The sequence below is a fragment of the Corvus moneduloides genome, chromosome 16, assembly GCF_009650955.1.
Source record: "Corvus moneduloides isolate bCorMon1 chromosome 16, bCorMon1.pri, whole genome shotgun sequence".
Classification (NCBI taxonomy): Eukaryota; Metazoa; Chordata; class Aves; order Passeriformes; family Corvidae; genus Corvus; species Corvus moneduloides.
The window spans coordinates 3,820,604-3,845,220 of NC_045491.1; the positions used below are offsets into that span (position 1 = coordinate 3,820,604).

At 38.8% G+C, this 24,617-nt stretch overlaps 2 protein-coding genes across 5 annotated transcripts in view; both read left to right on the forward strand.

Moving 5' to 3' along the window:
- Positions 1 to 5,289, forward strand: part of GPR146 (G protein-coupled receptor 146) — a 48,954-nt gene extending 43,665 nt beyond the window's left edge. For all 4 annotated transcript variants that reach the window (XM_032125635.1, XM_032125636.1, XM_032125638.1 and 1 more), the window contains one exon: positions 561 to 5,289. In XM_032125635.1, the coding sequence (XP_031981526.1) occupies positions 605 to 1,609 (1,005 nt within the window). In that variant the 5' untranslated portion in view covers positions 561 to 604 and the 3' untranslated portion in view covers positions 1,610 to 5,289. The remainder of the gene's footprint in view (positions 1 to 560) is intronic.
- An 8,003-nt stretch (positions 5,290 to 13,292) lies between these two features.
- LOC116452133 lies at positions 13,293 to 22,831 on the forward strand. Its single transcript, XM_032126308.1, has 2 exons — positions 13,293 to 13,665; positions 19,578 to 22,831. Exon 2 carries the CDS (start codon positions 19,623 to 19,625, stop codon positions 20,637 to 20,639), a length of 1,017 nt encoding a protein of 338 aa, XP_031982199.1. The 5' UTR covers positions 13,293 to 13,665; positions 19,578 to 19,622; the 3' UTR covers positions 20,640 to 22,831.
- Positions 22,832 to 24,617: the final 1,786 nt, after the last annotated feature.

Here is a 24,617-nt window from a genome sequence, read left to right on the forward strand (position 1 = left end):
TTTAAAAAAAAAAACAAAACCAAATTCCCCCTCCTTACACCTCATTTCCCAGTATCCTCTAGTCTTCGTCAATTTTATCAGTGATCCAGTACACATCCACCATACTGCCTTGGATGTGCCTCTTAAGAAACTCTTTTTTCAAGGTAAAGCTTATTTAACATCTTAAGAGATCTCTATTTTCCATCATATTGTGAAGATTTGTGCTTCAGCTTACATCCTTCCACTTTTCAGTAGTTACCCTTATGTATTGTTAGCTATATACAAGGTACTGTTTGACAGGGTTTTTTTAAATTGTATTACTGTTCATACTATTCACTACAACTTACTTCTGTTGAGTGTCCTGTATCAACTAATTTACCACTAGTTTCATTTAAATTACAACTTCAGAACATGTATTAGTCTCATGAAATTTTGAATCACAGTTGACTTTCTTCTAGACTAACAACATCAGTTATGTGACACGTGTAATCTTTAAATTCAAAATGTTTTCTTCACAGTACTTTGCATTTCATTTAGAATGTAATATTTTAACAACACTTTCACTGTTTCTCGCTCTACAGAAAAGCTGGTAACCAGCAAAGAAGACACAAAAGCTAAAATCACTATGTGGAGCTGTGAAGCCTTAATCAACAGTACTGAGAACAGTGAGGACCAGCATCTCTGCCATGACTTCGACCTTGTGCTTTCCATCTTTTCCCTACTCTACCTCATTATATGTTTCCCAATTGGCCTTTGTTACAATGGCCTGCTGGTCCTAGTTAACCTCTACAACAAAGCTACTATGACTATGCCAGATGTTTACTTCGTCAACATTGCCGTTGCCGGTCTCATCATCAACACTCTGGCACCAATGTACCTGCTAGGTCTTGCCAATACAAAATGGGCCATCTGGAATTCCAACAATGAAGTTTATATTACCTTTCTTATTTTATTCAACGTCTCATCATTAGTTACCATGTACTCTACCACACTGCTCAGTCTGGACTACTACATTGAGCGTGCTCTGCCCAGGACTTACATGTCCAGTGTGTACAACACCAAACACGTCTGTGGGTTCATCTGGGGCGGTGCCATGCTCACAAGCTTCTCATCTCTCCTGTTCTACGTCTGCAACCACGTGTCCACCAAAATAATTGAGTGTTCCAAGATGCAGAACCAGGAAGCAGCAGATGCCATCATGGTGTTCATCGGGTACGTTGTACCCGCCATCGCTGTTCTCTACGCACTGACGCTGATCCTGCGGATACGCAAGGAGGCCACGCCACTGGATCAGGACACTGGGCGCTTGGATCCATCAGTGCACAGGCTGCTGATTGCCACAGTCTGTACCCAGTTCACCCTGTGGACACCCTATTACGTTATTCTCTTGGTAAGCACGTTTACTAACCTACGAGGAAGAATTCCAGATGTAAATTCCATTCAAATATTACACTTCGCCACGATTTTGTCAAAATTCCTGGCTTTCTCCAGCAGCTTTGTCATGCCTCTGCTCTACAGATACATTAACAAAAACTTCCCCAACAAATTACGACGGTTGCTTAAAAAGATACACTGTGGGAATCAAGGGTGTTCTCACGAGCGCACAGTGGTACAGCAGGTCATGACATAGGTGTGACACAACCCCTGGTGCTCTGTGACTGCCGTGCTGGGTGCTCAGTGCTGGGACTGTGACACTGCTGTGCTGGCACTCAGACATTAGAGAGTCCCAACCAAGAGGCTGGAAGGAGCTTCCATTGCAGTTGAATGCAAGAGTCTTAATTTTCCAGTAGGTGTTTGCTGAAGTGGTGTGAGGCTCTGGCCTGTGTGCTGCACTACCTGTGACATCTGATACCTTAGTGCACTGAACTGGTGACAAAGGATAAACTCTGTTTTCATGGCTCTGATCTTCCTGTCTGAAGAAATCAACTAAGCAGTTTACTGAAGTCTTGACTGAAGACACAGCACCTTGTATCTTGTATAGGAAAAGGTATTACCTTGTTTTCTGTACAAAGTGATAGTGCTATCCTTGATGAAGTAAATAGAATTTTTCAATGAAGATTATATAGATGATCTTTACTGAAGATCATATTATCCAATTATACATGTCCAAATAGTAAATGTTAATTATAAATTAAATTATTTAATTTCTTTCTCCATCACTGAATCCCCTCTAAAAGAAGCCTAACTTACTATTTTCAGAAATTATTTTCTCACACAAACTAACCTGTTTTAATGTTTATGGTAAAGTGATTTTTCTTTTAGCTACAACAAATAACAAAAATGTGTTTTAATTTTCCAGTGCTTTGTTTGTATCCTAAAACATTTCAGGAATTCAGAAATATTTATTAACTAATTCTGAGGGAACTTACAGATGTTCGTTCCACATATTAAAATGAAGGACACAGTCATTTACAAAGTTAAATCAGAATTTAACTAGTAAAGATTGTCTGGCTAAGGGTTATGGTCCACATATGTTCATGTAACAAGAGTAATTATCTTAAAAAATAAATATGTTTATGATTAACATTTTGTATTTTCAAGGGATATGTTTGCAACAAATAAATTAAACTCTCTTTAATCTAGGACATCACTGGAGTTTTGGAAATCATATAAAATTCCCCAATACAGGAATCCCAGTCAGCAACAGCTCTTTGCTGACCTCTCAAAAAAGCCTTCCATTGGGATTCTTGGATACACAGTAAAGTCTAGTTTCACACTAGGGATGAAGAAATCCAATCCAGATCACCAAATTTTACTGATTATATGAAATACGTAAGAAACGCAGACATGCTGCAGGAAGCACATAAAGAGTTACAACAACAAAACTACAAAGCACTGACCCAAAACCTACCTGTTCTTGTGCTGCTGTTGCATTAATGACAGGAGGGGGGGTACAAGTGAAACTGATACTCTCCCACTGGTGTGGGGCCACAAGACATTTCTGTCACTTGATACATGCTACAGCATCATTTTGTTGCTTAATCTGTCACAGCACAACTCAAATCCCATGTGACTTCATTAAAAAAATGTGACTTTTCAAGCTTCACGTATGGAGCAAGACCAGAACTGAACATTTCCCATTGCTCAGAGCACAGTCTTGTCTGGTAACTGGTCCTAGTCTGTCAGCAGAGGTACACACTGAAGTTTTACATGAAAAGCATGTGAGGAACAGACCTTTCAGACCTTTTCCTTTCAAGCAATTTCTTCCCATAGTCTTCTTTGCTTATCCTCTTTATCTACAAACATCTCTAAGTTACCAACATCCTGGTGGAAGACTTTCCATTAATCTTTACTTTTTCAATAGCTTTTCAGATTTTATTGAATTTTTTTAACCCTTAAAGCCTACAGAGTAAATAACCTGTTTCTGTGGTGTTTTCAGTTTTAGCCTGTTGATGAAAGCCATGTTAAGGAATGAAGCTGTTCCTTATCACCCAGCTCACACACTCATTTATAGTGATTCTATGCTGACATACATGATACTGGCTGCTTTCTAGGTTTTGCCCCCCTTGTGAGATTTTCTATAAATTTCTATACATCTTGAGCATTCAGGCTCACTTCCACACAGAAGCGTTTAAGAACAAAATCTTTCCTTACAGCTGTCAAGCAAACAGACTCCTTCTTCCCATCTGAGGAAAATGAGGTTTCTTAATGCACCACATTAAATCTCTCATATAAAATCTGTTAAAGAAATTCTCTGCCATTATGCAGGAAGGGAGGAACTGGCTTATCTGGTGTGAATAGAGGCTTTCAGAACTGGGACGCTGCCAGAACGGTGTGGCTGAGCAGGCAGCATTAAGTGCAATTTCAACTTCCATGTTGCTTCCTCACTTCCATCTCCTCCTTCTCTTAAGGCATCTTACTTTCTGTCTCTAACAGACTGTTGCCTTTATTTCTGTTCTTTTCTCTCTGTGTTAAACTCCCTGTTTCAGATCATGGCTCTTCTATAATTTCTCTTTATTGTTTTCACTTCTCTGCACAATTTATTTAACTTTCCTTTCTCTCCCATCCCTGCTTGGTCTTGCACACCTGGTACCATTCAATACTCATGTTTACTTCTTCACACTGACTCCTTTACGATGATCCAAATCTTATTCAGTGATTGGACATGACAAACAAATTTATGTACTAAAATGGAAGCTGCTATTTAAGAGATGTAGAAAGACAGATTTTTATGTAATTTACCCGTGGGGTATCAAATCTGGTTTTTTCCTAATCTTTTTTACTGCAACGGGTATTTGTCTGTATCCTTGATAAACACTGAATGTCATGGCAATCATACATACAACAACTTGGATAATTTAATGAACAAGACTGGTATCCACTCAACCTCCTTTAAAAGTTAATTTGATGTATTAGTTGCCTCAAAGAAACTGTGCCATGGATCTGCCTGGCTGCTGTTCTCTTGAGCAAATTCTGAACTTAATTGCAGCACTCTCACCTGGTATCTCTTAAAAAGCAGCATCCTAAAAAGAGAGAGCTTTGCAATATTTATATAAAGAACAGTAGGGGGGCAAGTGCAGTAAAATACTTAAGGAAATACAAGGTATCATAAATTAGGAAGAACTTTTATGGACAAATCTTTACAAAGTTCTCAAGAATGGGACCTTTCCATTTCAAACACCTGAAGGTTTCTGGTGACTGTAAATAGGGGCTTATCTATTACACATTTAAATAGATATGAATAAAATACTGTATATATGCAAGATAAAAATCAGCCTACTGATGTAAAAAGAATCTGCGAAGAGTTTATTAAATTATTTCTTAAACTGTATCATTTAAATGTAAACCTCTGAACAGGAAGGTGTACTGTATGTTTCTGTATGTATATAATGTGTACTAGAAAGTAAGCACTAGTTAAGTGCCATTATTAACAGTGTTATTTTCTCACAGAATTAAACTTAATATTTGAGTTGATCTATGGCTTATAGCCCTCTTGCTGAAGTGCTAATTAAGTCAAATCAATGAACTAACAAAAATGTCATGCTCTGCTTCTGTGTGAGTTACTAACACAGCTAGCTCAAGACAGGTCCTTGTTGACCAACTTCATAGAGGTCCTAGTTTCAAAAGTTTACATTTCAGAATCAAATTTTGTTGGGCTCTGAAGATGTAATTTCAGTTAATTAAAGAAAGTGATCAGCCACTAGAAAATTCCCCTGGTTCTATTGCGATGAAGAGACGTGGACTCCAATATCATGTCAAGATACTACAGAAATGGACTTTCTGGAAAGCTTCATAAAGGAAGCATTGGCTCATAATACACTCTAAATAAAAAGTGTTCAGGTATATGTGGTCAATAAAATGTGTGATTTTTTTTTTTTTTGCTTTCTTGATAAAAACCTGTTGCAGACAAGCTTAAACCTGTGTGGCTTCACTGAATCAAAACATAACACATTGCATGATTTGGATGTCAAATTTCCAGGACATAATTTGACATTATTAAAATCTCATTATTTATCAGCATGAAGTTGGCTGGGAATAAAAGCTAAAAGGCACATACCTCCCCTGATTTTTTTCAGCATAAAGTATCCTGCAGTTAATGAGACAGAGTTAACAGTGCACCTGGAGATCAGTGCAAACATTGGCCACATCCTGACAACTTCCTTTCCTTTGTGCTGCCACAATCAGTTTCCTGCAGAAATTCTCTTGGTTCTCAGAACAACATAAAATAACCCACACCTCTGGCATCCCAAAGAAAACACAGCTTTTAAGAATCTAAGGTACCTTATACCACATTCATTGCAGTAACCACTGCACATAACCGAAAGATTACTCCCTGTGGATCAATTCGTTTACCCTACATATATGAAAATATTTTCTTGGCTGTACTTTCAAAATTATTCATTTGTTCCCTTTCAGTGTTCTGTGAACTGTAGAAAGACAGCAACTAACAGCAAACTCTATTTAAAATAGTTATTGCTAAACCCTTTTAAGAAACTCTCAGTCCAAGGCACGCCTGAGTTTTAAGTCTCAGTCAGAAATAAATGAAAATGGCAACTATCAAAGTGGAAGTTGCAATATTACACCATTTAATCAAAGCCAAGTATCTGACAGGATGCCCTTACTTTCACACAGTGTTTTAAAGGGTGTGTTCTGCTACTTTAATAGGAGAGCCAGCATCTCTGAACAACTACAGAGCAGGGATTTTCTGATCCTTCATTCCACAGAGCTTTTGGATACATCCAACAAAAAGGCTGTTTCTCAGCTGGATTAGTAAACCCCCTCATATACAACACAGATTGAAGGATTTTCAGTGAGAACAGAGTTAGTTACTAGGCACCAAATTCACAAGCCCACAGGTTTTTGAAGGGTGAACAACTACATAAATGCACGGAAAAAGGGTTGATTAGGTACAACGAAGTCAAGATGTTTACACCAGTACAAACCAGGCTGACACAGCACCTGAATCTGCCATTATCTGTCAATACCGAGATTTCAGAAGTCAACCACATTTTGGAACAGTCACAGAAAATACTCATCCAACTACTGCATAACAGGAGAATAGGCCCCAAGGTTGCAAAGAAAATTCGACACTGCTACCACAAGCCTCAGAAGGAAGTTACACCATTTTTTTTCCTTGTTTAAAACTAAGACTGAATTAAATTTTTTTTTGTGCTGTGGGTATGTGCACAGGTAATGCCCTATTTATCACTGCTTAATAAAAATGAAAGCAGCCCAGTGTCTAGGCTGGAGACCTCATGAGCTTCACTGCAGCAGCATGGGACTGGTAAGAAAAGCAGAACCCGCCCAAGTGCCACTCTCAGTTCCACTGTTTGCTGGGGACTCGGAGAGGAATTGATTCTTGCCTAAGTTTCTGCAGCTGTGAAGTGCTCAACACGCTGATAGATCTGAAACATCTGCTCCTAGATTAATTTATGTTGTTTCTTAATAAGCAAAAACCTTGTGTATTTCTTGAGTATCTCGTGCAATACCTTTTCCAAGTGAAAGCAATCTAATGGTACAAACCCAGCTGTGCAGACTGCCATGGCAACAAATCTGAAGTGTGAAATGTTTCCTCTGATGAATTTCCTTTAGTTTTCCATTATATATCAAAACACTTTGACATATGCTGACTACATGCTTTTTCCATCAGGAGAGCAGATCTATTATCTCCTTTGTCATCCTGCTTTCTTCCCACCAAGTCTTTCCCTTACCTTGAAAATCCATGTGATTTCCTTATATTCCTTCCTTCTAAAGAACTGGCACCTTTAATTACATCCGCAAGAATTGTCAAAAATATTCACAGTCTGCAGCAGGCAGAATTTCCGTACAATTACAAATCATGACAGTAAAACACTTTAAAGCACCAGATTCTCATTAGAGTGCTTATTAATTAAGTATAAAAATATATTTTTAAAAAAACCCCTTTCTATCAAAAGTTCTTTAAAGCAAGATTTATAACCAGAAGTGAATCCATTTAATCTAGTTTAAAAAGTACTTGCACGCTTTTCCCCCTCTTCTTAAATACATTATCCCAGAGGTGCTGCCAGTGGCACTGATGGGCTCAGCCTTGGCCAGTGGCAGGTCCATCTTGGGGTCAGCTGGAATTGGATCTGTTGGACATGGAGAAGTTTCTGGCAGCTTCCCACAGAAGCCACCCCTGTACCTTCTTCCCTGCCTCTGCTATCCAAACCTTGCCATGCAAACCCGGTACAATTACTAATTACAAAGTGAATTGAAAAGCCTAATTTTAGTCCCCCAAAATCTGTAAACTTAAGCTAGAATTTATCTTGCAGTCGGTAGAATTTCTGCACTGTTTCTTATGTCCAAAACCTTTAAAAGATCATTTTGAAACGAATTCTGGTATTGGTTTATCAAAGCTGTTTTAGAAACTCCATCTGGTGGTCACTGGCAGAATGCTCTTGCAGTTCCCAAAAGCAGTAAGATCAGTAAAATTAGTTAGATTTAAATTCATCTTTAGGCTAAAAAAACCACAACAACTCAGTCCCAGTTTCTGTTAAACACAGATTTGTACAGCTGGTGCTGTCTGCAAGCAGTGAGGGTATTGCTACAAGTATTTGGAGGAAATAACATTAACCTCAACTTGTACAGCCAACTGCTGCTGTGAGGGAGAGGCAGGTAAGAGACAATTCTGTTGCAAGAAACAAATCTCAACAATGGTTAATTTTAGTTTTGAACCTAAGAGAAGGATATTTAACCAGGCTACTAGGTCTGACTATTCACAAGGAAGAAATATTTATTAAAAAGCACATGTTTCTTGTATTGTTTCATGAAACATCTGTTACTGGTCGTTGTGGTTGACAAGATGCTCAAAGACCAAAGGAGGTGCCATTCCCATTCAGCTCGGGAGTATTGTAATTCTTTCTAATTAAGTATGGTCTCACTAGTTCACAATGAAATAGATTTCTTAATTAAGAGAGAAGTCTGAAATTTTTCAGGTCCAGCCTATGTGCAGTTAAATAATCATTCCAGCACCTGCACTGCTATGCAGAGACCAGCTCTCTTATTAAAACTTGCCGTTAGAAAAAGCTTTTTTCCACCCTTTAGTAGAATGTTATTTTGAAATACAGGCAATTTTTGAGCTCTTGTAGCTGAGTTACACAGATGATTTACCCGTATTGAGGAATTTATTTTGTGATTGATAGAAACATTACTGTATAGTAATAATAATAAAATACTGGTTAGTAAAACAACTCACACTACAAACAGTGCTCCAATAAGCCAATAATAAAATCACTAATAGTGAACCACAGGCAAGGAACCCTGAGATGTGAAGGCAGCAATTACACAGCAGCCAGCATGGCTGTTCTAGGAGAAAAGGAAGAAATGCTGATTTACAACTGGCCTCTGAGGTGCAGGTAATCATTAATAACCAGTGCTTATGGATAAACATCACCAGCCTGGGCTTTCTTAACCCCATCCAAGTAGAGAGAGCAAGACTATCAAATTTTACAATTTCACATAGCTCAGTGTACCTTATAAATAAGCAGAAGCATCTGAATTCCATTTTAAAAACCACACTTAAAAAACCCCTTCCTAAACCAAACATGCAGGGAATATAATACAATAAAGCCATGCGAGGTTTTTTAATTCTAAAATGAATCTATACACAAAATTTCTTTAACTTTCTTCCAACTAGCAATTCTTGGTTCTCTGTACAACTTCCCTCATGTTTTGGGGTTTGGTGGTTTGAGTTTTTTGGGGGAGGGGTATCCTTTTTAATATCAAAGGCCTGATGTTCTACAGTGTTTTAATCAAGGACACAAATTTGCTTGCTGTCAAGTAAGACTAAACACAGGTAAAATTAACAGCAAGGCCTTTCACAAGAACAGTTTTACAGAGTGACTGGCAACTGTGCATCAATATAACACAAGCCTTAGAAGAGCTGCCCCTCTCAAAAATTAGGGGTTTTTTCCCCCAGGACTTTTGAGGTATTGCATTAATATAAGTGGCTTTAATGTCTTAAAATGCCACAAAGAAAAGCTTCCAATATTTAAGCTCAGCCAAATAGCAATCTTTGACTAGCACAGTGGCTTATATCCCACACTCAAGTTATTTCTTACACAACAACAATAGGAGAAAAATTAAGGTGGAAATACATGACAGTTGATGAAAAACATCTTTGAAACAAAATTGCAGTGTATTGCACGATTCAAAATTCCAGTAACAATGCAACTGCTTTTCATCATCATACACTGGGGTATAGGCAATAACAGTCATTTAATATTCCAAAACAATCCTATCATTCCACACAGGGGTGGTTTTCTTAGTAACCTTACATCCAAAAGGCAAGAAAAGATACGTTAATTGAAAGAAGAAGGCAACAGTGTGGTCTGAAAAGAAACTTCGGGCTTCTCATGCAGGATTAGCTCCCTAACAATAATCAGTACCCCACAGAATCCAGCCCAGTCCTTGGACTAACTGCAGATTGATACAGCCTCTGGTCCCAGGATCCTCGATCACCCTGTGGCTGTTTGATGTTGCACCAAGCAAACAAATGCTCTAATGCTCAACTGAGCGTTGCAGCTCTTTGCTGAACAACTGATCACCATGATTCAGAAGGAAGGTGAGCAAGACAGGATCACCATCTCCATAATACTTCACAGGATGGATATGCCTGAAGCCAGAGAATAAAAAGACTGAAATCTCCAGGGTTGCAGCATCTCACAAGCCAGAAGCACTGAACGGTGTTTGTTAGAAAAGATGGAGAAGGTTCTGTCATCTGGCACACATGGATAGGAAAGAAAGAGCCTTCATTTCAAATTAAACCTCCTGTCAGGGATCTGTGCTCTGCTAAACACATCAGTAATATGGGTCAATTAAGAGAAATTATTGGTGTTGGTTAAAAAAAAAAAAATCATTCACATCTGCTTTCTTTATGGCAACATCTGTCACCCAGTACTGGAGATATTTATTTTGCCACATGAACAGTTGTGTTCAAAAATAAACCCGAGTTTTGCCCACCACAGCACACTGTAGGTGGTTAGTGGCTGTACATGTTATCAGCCAATCCTGAAATATTGGCACAGCATCTCACAACTATTTCACTTCTGTAACTTCACCTTTCCTGCCTCCATCCTATCCTGAAAATCACTATCATACACCCACCTTTTCCACTGAGAGCAAGTAAACTAATACATGAAAAGAAATTTCACCAAAAAATAATAAATCCATAAATCACTGATAAAAATAATTATGACATTATGCATCATCCCAAACACAATCACTTAACCATTTTCTGCAGCTTTATGAAACCCTTATACAACTGAGCACTGGTCTGCTTGCCACTATCCTCATATGACTTGTACCCTGTGATCATTTAAGCAAATTAAACAAACTGGTTTATTGTTTTTTTCTAAGGAAAGATGCAGCTGGTCACACAACGGCAGTATTTTTGCTTTTCTTTTACTAATGCATTAACTGTGACAGTAACAGCAAGCTGCTGCCAAAGCTCCACCTGGGAGCTCTTAACATACCTCAAAAATTGTTTTTGTTTCTGTAGATGAGACAGAATTGCAGCTATCGAGATGGGAATCAGCAAGGTCTAAACAGAATAAAGAATACAGAGTTGGGAAACTTTGATTTTCTAACCTCTATTTCTCCTCTGGCTTTCAATTTATTCCATCATCTTGGAAGAATGAATTTCTCAGTAGCCAAACATAAACGTGATGCTTTCTGATGTGCGAGTCTCTCAATCTGTGTACAGTTCTGAAACAGTGCTGTGCTACTTGCACCTGATTCCAAGTAGGAAACATGTTCTTGCTCCCTAAATACCACTGAATAATGAAGTTTAATAGAAGTTTCAGACAAAGTATGAGCTAATGTCTATAAATGTGAATGCAACTTTGAAGATGGGAGCTTTCTCTTCGATTACTTTTTCTTTTTAAAGATGGGAAGTGTAAGAAATAGCTTCTCTCTTTTTACTTTTCTGATTCTATTTATACCATCTTCTCATCAGCAGATAAGTTCCCTTGGAGCTCTGCTTACCCAGCCCATGCATTGTCACACCCGAGGTTACTGAATAACAGGAAATGTGGCCTCAACACTGCTGTGTCAGGGCTTATCTGCACCGGAGTTACTCCTTGCTCCCCGACTGCTCATTAACTCAGAGTCACTAAAACCTTTGTAAAGAGTGGTTTGAATATTCCTTGAATTGGTGCAGTCATTGATTTGCCTTTCTTTTACTAATAAACACCAAGGGCACAGCCAAATAGCCTTGTGTGTACACCCACCCAAGGCAAATTCAACAAGATATAAACCCTCAGCAGTTTGCTCCTGGCTCACAGCCAATAAATAATATTAGTTCCCCCCCTCTGCCCCCAGCAGGGCCCAGAGTTATCAATAAAGGACCTATTCAAAGCACTTCAGTGGAAAATACAGCAACAAAACCATGCTGCAACTGTTCAGCATTGCCTCAAGTGCACAAGTGATCCATTCTGGAAGCTCAAAAGTTAAGTTGATGACCAAAACCTTCCTGAAATTTTTCTGTAATTTCAAAAACAATCATTTCACTATGCCTGCATGGTTTGGTGTGCTCTCTGTACAGCCCTCAGTCCTAGAAAGAATAAGGTGACACTTGAAATTTGCATCTTTACTGAAAAACCAACAGAAAAAGGGAAGAGTCACCTGATTTGCACGTAACAACAATACACATTTTTTCTTTACCATTCTTAACTATGAGAACTTAGCATCAACAGAATGAGCCTGGATTAGGGTACAGCTCACAGGGAAATGCAACATACAAAACACCTGCACTACACTGCCACTGTCCCCAAGGTTTTGGAGGAGCTACTGCAAATAAAAGGGAAACAAAAAACAACCTACCCAGTCCAACAAACTGCTACATAAGATAATCAAAACCAAAGGCTCTGTGTGAATTACAGTATTCTGAATAAAGGCCGTTGGAAAGCACATTTCACAGAGCCCCTGAACTACTGAAGAGCTGTTCTGGAGGACAGTTCCTTCACAAAGAACATGAACCTTCATCCTGAAAATCAAAATGTCTCTGAGCTACAGCTGCAACCCAAGACCCTCCATCTAGTTTACCTCTAGTCTCAAGAAAGCATTCAGGAGCAGTAGTGCTAACCTGCAGGTGGAAATGTAGACCAAGTGCTAAAATATCTTCTCCAAGTAACCCACAACTTCAATTTTGAAATCTAGACTCATATACATTTGTCTCATTTCATTTTTTTGAAGTGTTTTGGCAGTTTCCATGTGTTTTTAGTGACCCTTGTTAAAGTACAACAAGTAGGAAGCTATGAAAACAGAGTGCTGATACACTGGTCACAAATTACCCTCTCAACCCACGAACGCCATTGCAGGTTACTAGAAGATTACAACAGAAATGCCCTTCCCCATGTGCTGGTAAGAGAAAACATGATGCTACTGATACATCCCAGACAGACGGGCTGCACTAAAAAAAATCATGAGCCAAGCCTTTCTTGCTTATTTATATCCGAGGCTTTAATAACACTATTCAACATGGTCATCCTGAGCCAGACCTGAAACATCCTCCATACTCAAAATCTTGTCTTTTAACACCTCATGGGCATTGCAGAGCATCTGGAAAAATAATTTATTGCATGTATACAATAAAAGGAGTGTTCCAAAAGCCCTCGGAAAAGTAGAAATACACCTATTTTTAAGCAGGGATCTTAATGCTTTGACATGCTCTGCTTTGTGTTGAGTTCTTGTTGTATTAAGCAAAGGGCGTGGTGTGGTATTTATTCCACAGGCTTTTCCTTTTCTAGACCTCTAGCACTTCAAACAGCGCACTGGGAAAAAATGCAATTGCAAAGGCTGGCCAGTGAGAGTAGGATTACTTCACGAACAGGAAAAAAAAAAATCCACTGGATGGCCTCACATACTTAGAAATGGCAGGGACAAACACTACTTTTCTGTTCTAAAATATCTCACTGCAGAGGAGAATCTGAACTTTAAAGTCACATGATGATGAAACCATAGGTTTGCTAAACATGCAACGTGTATGGTTTGAATGACTTCAACCAAGTTCCTGTTCCCCTTACAGAACTGCATGTTTTTTCAGTCAGCAAGCACCCGGATTTTTCACTGTGATGTACAGCAGCTGAAGAAGTTATTGTAATATACACACTCTGCTTTCTAGAGAAACAGAAAGCTCTATAAGCTCCAAACAGTAATTGTATTTCAACTGACATTTCACAGTGAAAGGCTCAGCCTGTTTTTTCTGTGGAACATTTCCTTGAAAAGGTAAGTGCTTTATATTATTTTGAATATGCAATGTTTTGTTCAAGAGGCTCAAATAGTGAAGCTGAGGTCGTAATGAAAAACTTTTCATTTTCCCTTCTTTAACAACACAGTTTGAACTACACAAACTGAAATACTGTATCTGGGAAAGGTCCTCAGCTGAAATGTGTAATAAAGCTGAAATTTGTGCTAAAGCTGGGCATTAAGTAGAGAAAATGTGAAGACTGTTTTCCAGTCAGTACTTCACTCCCGTTGAACCAATGGGAGCTGGATGATGAAATACTGTTCAGTGGTCTGGACAAACGACTCCGACCATTGCCTAAAACCAGTCTTTTAAAGGATGGACATTGTCAGATAATCTTAACCCCACTACAGGAATTGTAAAGGACAGGAAACACGTCAGTGATGCTGCTTGGAGATTATGTTTAAGTTACTGTTAGTTCCTTTATATTCTAGAAAAGTAAAACCAAAAGCTTTCGGTTTCTCAGGAACTGGTACTTTTCCGTAAGTTAAGGGTAGGATTTCTTAAGTCTTTACAACTTCAAATACTTGCCCAAGAGTAGGAATTGTGATCTTACAAGAAAGAAGAATACAGTATTTCACATTTCAGTCTCTTACATAATGCAAGCTGCCTCCATCTTTTAACTTGGCAGGCGTAGTGTGAACAGAAAGGACATCTTCACCCCCTGGATCATGTGTTTTTCTCAAGTCGATGCAGGACATGCCCACCAAGAGCACAGTTTCACAAGCAATGTTACATGTATTGCTTTATGACTGGATGAAAGAATATTTTCCTTCTAAAGGCTGGTGACAGAATGCAGAAAGACTGCCCTACCAAACCTTTTACAGAGGAAGAGTTCTGGCTGCCAGGGAGAAACTCCCCTGGTTTAGGAGCTTTTCCTTCTAGACTTTAAATAAACACAAGTCTCCTTGAAACCAAGCTCTCCTTTTGCAGCAGTTAAACATCAAAGTGGGGATGAGGAACCCAAACCCAATGAAATCTTAGGGACTGGGTCCCCTCAGTACTGAAACTCCTTTCACAACTTGCTGTTTTTAAACTGCTTTCTGAACACTGTGCTCACTGTGTTGGAAGTGAAGTGGAATGTATTCACCATGCTTCAGAAATTAAAATCTAACATATTTGCTTTAACTGCTGAATTATAGGAGGGAAACAGGGATAGAAAGAGGAAAAAAAAAATCCAAGGAAAAAGTGAGGCCACATGAAGTTAAGGAAGGATTTGGAATATGACTGATGGCCAGTTAAAGTAAGGGGGACCTGGGATAAAGAGACAAAATACTGGAGCATGACAACACAGGGAAAGATAATGCAAGTAGCATATTGCAAATTTCCCTCACTGACTAATCGTAAAACAAACAGAAACAGACCTGGCTCCTGCCATAGTTACCGGTGACTTAAGTGGAAATAACAAAGCCAGTTTATGTCACACTACGTTGTGAGAGAAAAAAAAAAATTCAGGTCTTGAGGTGTTTGCACTGTAAGCTACAAACACCACTGAAAGAGTAAAGGACTGGTCTGCTGTCGTCACCCCCTCCACCCACACCACAGCAGAGCATAAACATTACGTGCATTTTGAAAAAAAAACTATGTCCCAGCAGTAAATCCAAGAACCAGGCAAGAACTGAGGGAATACCAGATCTTCTAACAGCAGAGGAAAATGACATAATAAATTCCCTAATTTTTTTTATGATGGAAGCTCCAAGTATTTTGAAAAAGAAAATGTGGCCAGCTGCGTGAATACTCTGAAATAAAACACGTGAGAAATAAACCACCCTCTGCTGCTCCCACGGAGCATATATTTTTATTTTAAATTAAATTAAATTAGTATTTCCAGAAGTCTATAAAAACTTGCAAACATTAATATTACTACAGCAAAAGCTATGAGCTCCTTCATCCCATTGTTATTCTAAGCATGAACTTGATGTTTTGGGAATGTTTTCAAACTGGAAAGACAATTTCTTAGAGCTGCTTTACATGATAGATGAGCATCTTACAGTCACAGGAATCTCTAAAGCTACCCATTCCGATGTAAACAACCGTGCAGAGAGGTTGTGCCATCTGTGACTATTCCCAATCAATCAGCTGCAAGGGAGTCAGGCTGTTCTGGCAGAGCCCAATCTATAATTCCAGTCAAAAGACGCTAAAGCAACCACTTCATGAGGTGGTGGGCAATGCATCTTGGAAAGTGCTATGTATCCTCAAATTTCACTGAAGTCATTATGAAGAGACAAAATATTGAAAAAAAAAAAAATTAGATTGTCAGGAAGTCAGAAATATACAGGTAGGTGTGACCCTTTTAGAGAGAAGAGTGCACTTGTATCAGCTGGTAGGAAGAGCTGGGCATGTCTGATGGCACCCCCTGCACACAAGCCTTTCCTACCACAATCTGAGCTCCAAATTGCCCTTTGCTCTTTTAAACAGTGAGACAGCAGAACCAAATCCGAAAAGAGTCTCTGACATTATCACTGTGATTCTTTTAAGCTTCTAGGAATAATTTAAGGGGGAAAAGTTAATAACTACGCATTGATTTTAATCTTATTTGCCAAACTGAAAATATTTCAGAATTAGCTACAAACTGCTAGGAGATATTTTGTCTTCTGTAATAAATACTTTATTGAATTCAAACAAGAATTACACTCACACTGACTAGCCACAGCAAAGCTGCAAACAGCTTGCTCTTTCAGTAAAATTTTGTTTGTGTGGGAATCCTAAGGTGATTTTCAGGACATTCCCTTTAGAACAGCACACCTAAAAATTTTTCCTTAGCTCAGAATTTTAATACTTATACTGATTATAATTATAAACCTATAGTTGCACTGTTATTTCCCCAAAGTGAGCATATTAATTCTAGGTTGAATAGATTATTTTTTAGTTCAATTCCCTCCTCAGATGAGGTAATTTAAAAGACATACACTCAGGTTAGGATAATAATATTTAGAAGGAGAGGAAGCCATCAGTGTTAATTATTTAACAAAAATGTTAGTGTCTGTGGTTACAACTGCAACTGTTTCAGGCATCTGTCTTGACACCAAATGAGGGCAAAACACATCCTCAGCCTCTGCTAAACACCGTGCTGGTTTACCAGTAACACATCACAATGTGCAAGCAGGGGGGCACAGGAAGAGAAACCAAGATGATGCACTGGCTTGCACAGCAAGCTGCAGTTACTGGAATATGCTGCATTAAGCCTTACTTTGTCTTAAAAGCCCGAAGAGTATTTAAATAAAATTTAAAATACATTGCTGTGGTCAAAATTGAACTCGGTATCAGTACCAAGGCCAGGTCCTGAGCAAATTTATTCAAGTTTTGGCATCTTTTTTTTTTTTCCTGTAATTTGATATAAAGCCATATGATTTCCTGTGAAACCCCAAACCCCTCTGTTTCCTTTGCAATGATGTTACCAGAAAAGCTGAATGTTGCTAAATTATTTTGAGATTCCCTGCAAGGACACTGAACATAGTTGGCCCATAAAAGTTGTTGAGAAGACAATGGAAATGTTCACAGTGCCAAAACTGAATTCTTATACTCAGCCCTGCAAAAGGCCTGATGGAATTTGCAGGCAACACTGAAGGCTCTGGTGGAACAGCTTTAAATGTAAATATTTCCTAACCTTGAATCTACAGTGTGGGATGATAACAGACTTTCTCAGATGCTCAAGTGGTCACAATCCTTCACCAGATTACACTTCAAATCTCTCTCCTAACAGGAGATCAAAACTCCATTTACAGTTTCCTTCATTCTTGAGACTCCACCCAAGTATTTAAGAAGAAATGAATTGTGAAATTTAAAGTTTTACAGACAAGAATTGCTCATATTTAATAAACTATTTTTAAGCTTCAAAATTTCATTGACTTTTAACTTGCTTCAGAAACTTCTGCCTGTTTTGCCCATCAGTTCTTTCCTACATGGTGCACCCCAGCTCAGAGGCTGGAACATAGAGTCTGACCAGCCAACCTTTCCCTCCTGCAAGAGCACCTGTAACACAAAATGTTTTCCCTGGGTGCATCAGTCCTTCCTGTAGTGGAATCTCTCAGAAAATAACCTTTTCTAGAAAGGAAGAAACTCTGTCTTTAAAAAGGGACAAAGAACACTGCTGAATCAAAACATAACTCCACGCTTTTCTAGAAATGAAATTATAATTATATAAGATTATATACACATTTAATCAAAGCCACTTTGATAAGTCAACTTTTCTAATTAAAACCAGTATTAGAATTCCAATTTTGAGGAGAGATTAGAAATATCAGAAATGTGAAGTAGTGTCAGAGGTAACGACCATAAATTAACTGTCAAACAGCATTAAGACACTGACTTATCTATAATGAGCACTGCTTAAAAACATTAATGCATCTCTATGAATTTTTACCAGTTTAAAATTACTTTCACTTTAAGAGTTAACATCACTAGAATCCCTTTATGGAAGAGGCATTATGTACAACTAAGTATGTAGCTTCTTACCACTATGACTTACAGAAACTTCTGTAAGGAGAACTCCATGGTCCTGTCTTTGCCTGCTTGTTCAGACCAGCTTTATGTAAAACAGAACAAAGTAAAAACACCAAAGTCTAACACAAAATTGGAATCTTTGTGAACAGAGATTTTTCTTTTTCCCCATAAAACACCCTACACTGTAAAAATGCCCATTTGTTTAACTGTTTCCAGTACTGAGGAACATTTTAATCAGACGTTCCAAATTAATTAGGAATAGTGGGTTCATTATTTTACGTTTAAATATATTTATTCTTTGCAACTTAAAAAGATGTGCTATTTTCTGCGTCAATCAGTACAAGGTGCACAGAAATGTCCTCTTAGAAAATTGAGCTAATTATGCTTTTAGGTGGTCTGGAAAATGTATATATCCATATCCATTACAGTTTTTCATGAGTACATATCATGTTCTCATAAAAGCTTTTTGCCTTTAAAAAAAAAGGAGCCTCCAAGCATATATACAGTAGCAAAATCATTATATCTACGTATCACAGAGTCATTACAGCTAACAGCCTATCCATATAACTCTCAAAATTCCCTATTTCCAGGAATTTATAATGCAGCTGTAATAAATGGTCCTTGCTAAAACTTTATCAACAGGTTTATAATGCACCAGTAATCGTTTTCTCTAAGTCAAGCATGCAGAGCAGCATTATTTTTTGCCGTTTTATGCAATAGCTACACCTAAGAAATGACAGGGTTATTAATGTATAAAGATGTTTTAGTATAAAAGCAGTTTGTTCATAACAGTTCTTAAACACTCTCATTAATTTTATATGGGCTCCTCGGTACAGACTGCAGTTATGAAAGGCTTTTTTTCAGAACAGAAAGGAAGCAAAACTAAAACAAAGAAAGGAATGTGGCTTGTGCCTCATATTGTGATTATCTTAGCATTTTCCTCAGTATGTGGTGTGAGACTGCAGCTGGGTTCAAATGATACAGAATTCCCACCCTTGTGACAGGACAGTGGAGCTTTTTGTGGCTGGAGCTGCTGCCCACACATTGGATTGCCCTGCAAACTGCCTTGGCCTTTCTTGGTGAGATGGAGAGGAAAAGACGCTCCACCTAAACACAGCCAGCTCCTTCCTCACCCCCAATATTCCATATATTCCACAGGCAACATGAGTGTGCTGGATCCTGGCTGTCTACAAAACTGAGCTGCATCAAGTGAGGAAAAGGGGGGAGTGGTGAGAGCAGAAACCACATCAAAAATAAAAAGGCAGATTTCTCTGCCTAAAAATAATTTCAAGCTAACTTGGGTAATAACACAGGAGTGTAAAACCCACCAAGAAATTACTGCATTTATTCTGAACAAATGGTTCATATGCCTGGCTGCACACAATATATTCAATGCAAAAAAAAGGCATTAAAACTGTACTTTAAAACTTGTTTCACCTTCCTTTTCCAGTTCAACCACCACTGAACAGGAAATAAGCACAGTGTGGAAAGAAGGATGACTTCTCACAACATGACGTGGATCAGCTACCCAAGCAAGAGCCAGCCTTTCACATCCCAAGAAGAAATTGAAGCCTTCATAGCTTCTCAAAATATCATATCCAGACTCATGCACTGTTACATTGCCTTTTTTGTACCCACAGGATTAACAGCTGGCATATGTATTTTGATCATTTTCATAAAGAATTATTTGCAGAACAAAGGACAAGGCTTGGACTTACTTCTTCTACACTTCACCATCAGCAATATCATAATGATTTTTTTCTCATTTACTGTCATCACTAGACCAGACTATTTAACAGCAACCCACCTTGCCTGTAGTGTCCTGTCTTTTTTTTTCAACTTTGCTTATTTCAATTCTCAGTATGTTTTCATTTTGACATCTCTCACACTGTTACTGGAGAGATTTCCATCAGGGACTGCTCTCTGCAAAGCCACCCAAAGACCCATCTTGTGTGTCGGGTTTGTACTCACGTATACCTTCTGTTTGTCCCTGACGGAGGCAGTGCTGGTTGGCACCGATAATTATCAGCTGGAAGCACGCTGCCAGTTGGACCCACTATTTGCATGGCCTGAATACGAGATTGTTAAATTCACCTTTGGGTTTGGAATCCCATCACTACTTCAGATTCTCTGTTTTACTGTTCTCTTGGCTAAAGAAGCACCTGCTGGAGCTCCAGCCTTGCAGCAGCACATCCGCACTTACGCCGCCGTGTACGTGATCGGCGTGACAGCATTTATTTGTCGCCTCTTTTATAACATCATGGTTCTCTTCAGGACAACACTGAAGCTACAGAGGAGCATTGGAACTACAGAGAATGAGCTTGTGATGAACATTGCAGAAATAGTGTTGTTCTGTGAGAGCTGTGCTAGTTTGGTAGTTATACTTTGTTTTCATAAACCATGCAAGGATGAAGTACTGAAAGTCATACAAAAGTGCCGAAGAAAAACCAGTGCCAACAATCACCTTGAAATACCAGAAACAGCCACGACCCATCAAAGTGGGTCACAGTAATCTGTTCTAAACAACTGTCAACCCACTTCACTTTTTAGCTTGTGGGTTTTGGTTTGGTTTTTTACTTCTTCAAAAAAAGGGCAATAGTTCCTTCTTTAGAACCCAAACTTGGCCTATTTTACAGCTAGCAGTACTGGAAGAAAAAAGGTGGTCAGTTCTAGTACTTATAGTGATCTGTGAGAAAACATCCATGGTCTGGGGCTGTTTGGGGTTCTTCTCACATATACATATATATTTAAATCATCTATTTTTCTGCCAGCATTGCTTCAAAGTCAGGTAGAAAGATGAGTACTGTTGCCATAGAACTGTGCTTCTGCAGTAGTATCAATGCCCTAGCAAAGCTGCAAACAAAAATGTGGCAGAAAGCAACTTTGAACAAAGGTCAAAATCTGCAGCCAGAGCATTTTCTCAGGTGTGCTTCCTCCTTTGACTTCTTAACCTACAAACTACTTATTTCTATAGCATTGGTATATAACTGGTGTATGTAATTCCAGTAGCAGCAGCAATGAAGTTTTTGTCTGAATTCCTGTGCCAAAAAAAAAAGGAAATCAAATTAATGGAAACACGGGTCCATAAAGGAAAGCTTTGGGTCTTTTGTGAGGCACTGAACTGGAAAGATCAACAGGATGGCTAATTAAAACTTGTGCAAGAATGAAAGCTTTTTGTTAATGTACTCTCAGCTTCCACTTTGCATTTAGACTTACAGCAATTATTGATTTAAGCCATTCCTGATGAGTTCATTCAGAAGTATGAAGTCGTTGGAAGAGTCACATTCAGTAATACACTAACTGGAAAACAGAGAAAAGCCAGCCCAAAGCAGTAGAACCAAGTGTGCTTTTAAGAAAGCAAACAAAACCCAAGCCCCAGTTCCTAATAGGAATCAAGGCTCTGCTAGAGACAAGATAGACAGAAGCATTGTACATTTAGATGAGAGTTGATGGGTAAATGGTGCAAGAAGAGGAAAAAATCTGAATTAGAATAAAACAGCTGTGGTGCAGGAGTTTGGATGAAGCCCTGCAGGATCAGCAGCTGATGCAGGCTGAGATGTAGGTGCAAAGGTGGAAATGCCTGCTTTGAGCACATTCCTACTGCCACCAAATCTGGCCAGGAGCCACCTTAGGCATTTGGCTTTGGCTTAATCTTTTCCTCTCACAAAGGTGGAGAGAACAGAAACAGGAAAAGCACAAAATTAGACTAAAACTTGGACAATGATGTAAGCTTAGATTGCAAAGTTATAAAAATACAGTGCTGTGATGAGCAAGGCTCAAGTAACTTGAAGAGTTCTGAGAAAAGCTATTTTGATGCTTAAATCTATGCCTTTGTATGAAACCCGGGTGCTAACAAGAACTGAGAGGGTTTTTTTGCAGTTGTATCCTTTGAAAGATTGTCCTGATGGGGTCCAGATTTGTGTGGGGAGCTGGTGTAAATCAGCATGGGCTGCCTAAGAGAGAAAAGCAGGAACTGATTGATCAAGATGAACACGTTCCACAACACAACAGCCAAGTGCAGAAATGGAAGAATAATAATAATATAGACCTCGTATTCAGAGATATGGATCTAGTCTTGGACATCCAAATCCTGAAAGGTATGGACCATGACTGTATCGCATGCAAATGAAGGGCAATCTGCAGTCCCACTATGACTGTAAGGACCAACATTTCCACAAGATGTAAAAATCAATGGGTAAGATGTCTGCATTACATTGTCTCAGCCTGTTCCCCCGTTCAATTTTCTTCTGCTGCCAGCAGGAACAGATGGATAATTAAAGAACTCGACATATAAACAGATCGTTATAGAACGTGGTCAGAAAGGAAGTACGTAGGTAAGAATCATCTCTTTGAAAACTAGAGCCAATTTCATACTTGTGAAAGGAATTCTCAGACGGCATCAGAGGTTTTGTTTTGCACCTGAGAAGAGAGAGATTAAACAACACAAAGATCAGCCTTGCAGAAAGAAGTTTGAAGAGATGAGTTGTAAGAGCTGTACATCAGTGAAAAAGCTGACAGACTGAAAGAATATGTCAGAAGATGCAAGCTGTTTATCCCAGCTCAGAGAGTCAGAGTTTCAGCTGCACTGTGGGTAAGGAGGATATTTTGTAGCATGGGAATTACGTGCGAATGATTCTACTTTATTTACAGCTTCCATACCTTTTATATTTAAAGATGAAAGAATAAATATTGTATTGTTTCTGAGTCCTGAGTTACTGAGTCCTGAGTGAAAGGTGCCTAAAAGAAAATCGAGTCAGTAAAAGTTGGCTGGGACCTGGAAAGTGGTCTGATGGCAAGTGAATGCCAGTAACACACCTGTGAGGCGCCACAAGGTTGAGCAAGGGGGAAAGGTTGAGCAGGACAGGAAGGTGCTTCACAATACTCTCAGCAAGGTATCCAGCTAGAGCAGAGCCATACCCACGTGTCTCAGACAATAAAACCTGCACTGTTAGATCCAGGATCTGAGAGTGAGCACACCTTGACAGGATGAACGACTGTGTGTGAGTCTGTGAGCACTCCTGGGTAAAGCTCCTGGCTGCCATCTGTGAGATGTGAGTACACGTACTCTGCTCTCCTCCCTGTCCACGTGGAAAAAACCTGAGTATTTTCTGGATGGCTGGTTATACTGCCATAAGGAAATCTCTCTGTACAATGAAAAGACTTTGCAACTGAGTATGAGAAAAAAAAGGTAAACAGGAGGGAAGAAGCTGAAAAATGCAAAACAATAACTCAAATAGTTATGAGCGTAAATTTTAGCAATACAGAAATGTTTTCATAGAATCATTCTTGATAAAGTCAGAGCTTACATTAAAGTTTAGGACAATGAACATGTGGTCCTAGAGAAAAATCTACTTGCATCCAGCTAGAATATGAGAGCAAACAGCCCTATGTGCAACAGGGAAGGAACACAGTCTCCCAAAATCCTTCTAATATAGTCTGATATGAGGGAGAAAAGACCAGCTTTAGCTAAGATTAAAAGTAATATTTTAAAATAATTAATAATCTGAAGAGTATTTTTAAGAACAAAATAAAATCTCCATGCTCTGAGACTTTTTTCCCTTATGCAACCAGCAGCTCAGCTGAACCCTTACTTCTCCCAGGCTTCACCCAGTTTTGAACAGTATGTTCCAGAAGAAATACAGCATATATTTTTATAGGCAGGCTGTCAAAATTAACTGAAGGGATATACTGGAAAGTTCAAAGAAGAATATTTTATTTCTGTACTGGTAATATTTGTATCTTTCCACAACTTTGGTCTGCATTTGAAAAAAACCCGCTTTGTTCAGTAGAAGAAGAGAAATGATCAAGCTGCTGAAGTTAAAGCATGAATTTCTGAGTTGGTAATATGTTCTGGAAAAGAACACATAGACACTCAGGACTCATCATTACTGAACCAGCTGGCTCAAACTTGATCTGATCCCATTGCAAACAACAACATTGCAAACAATTTGAGCTAGAGACTGGATGTGCACAATTGAATCACAACTCCAGCTGCTACATCCTTCCAAGCCTGCCCTTACTTACATTCTAATATTAAACTTACAGGCACTGAAAGAGCACCAGTATTATTTATCTTGATTTTGAGGTAGCTGCAGAACATTTGGGGCAGGGTGAAAGCTCAAGCAATTCAGCCAAAATAAGTACTCTATATAATGAGTCCACCATATATGTTGCACAACAAATAAATTCACTGATGCGTAGAATGAAAGAATGCATTTCACTTCCATGGTACAAAAGTGTCCAGCAAAGGACTGCCAGACTCAGTTACTAAAATAAAAATGATAGATGTTTTGCAAAATTTTTTTAAATAGCATTTGAATAGAGCCTGAAGTCCTGAGATGGGGCTTTGAGCAATCTGGTTTACTGGAAGGTGTCCCTGCTCATGGCAGAGAGCTTGGATCTATATGGTCTTTAAGATCCCTTCCAACCCAGACCATTCCAGGATTCTGTGATCTTTCACTTGACAACATTTTGTGGCCCCGTTTAGTAA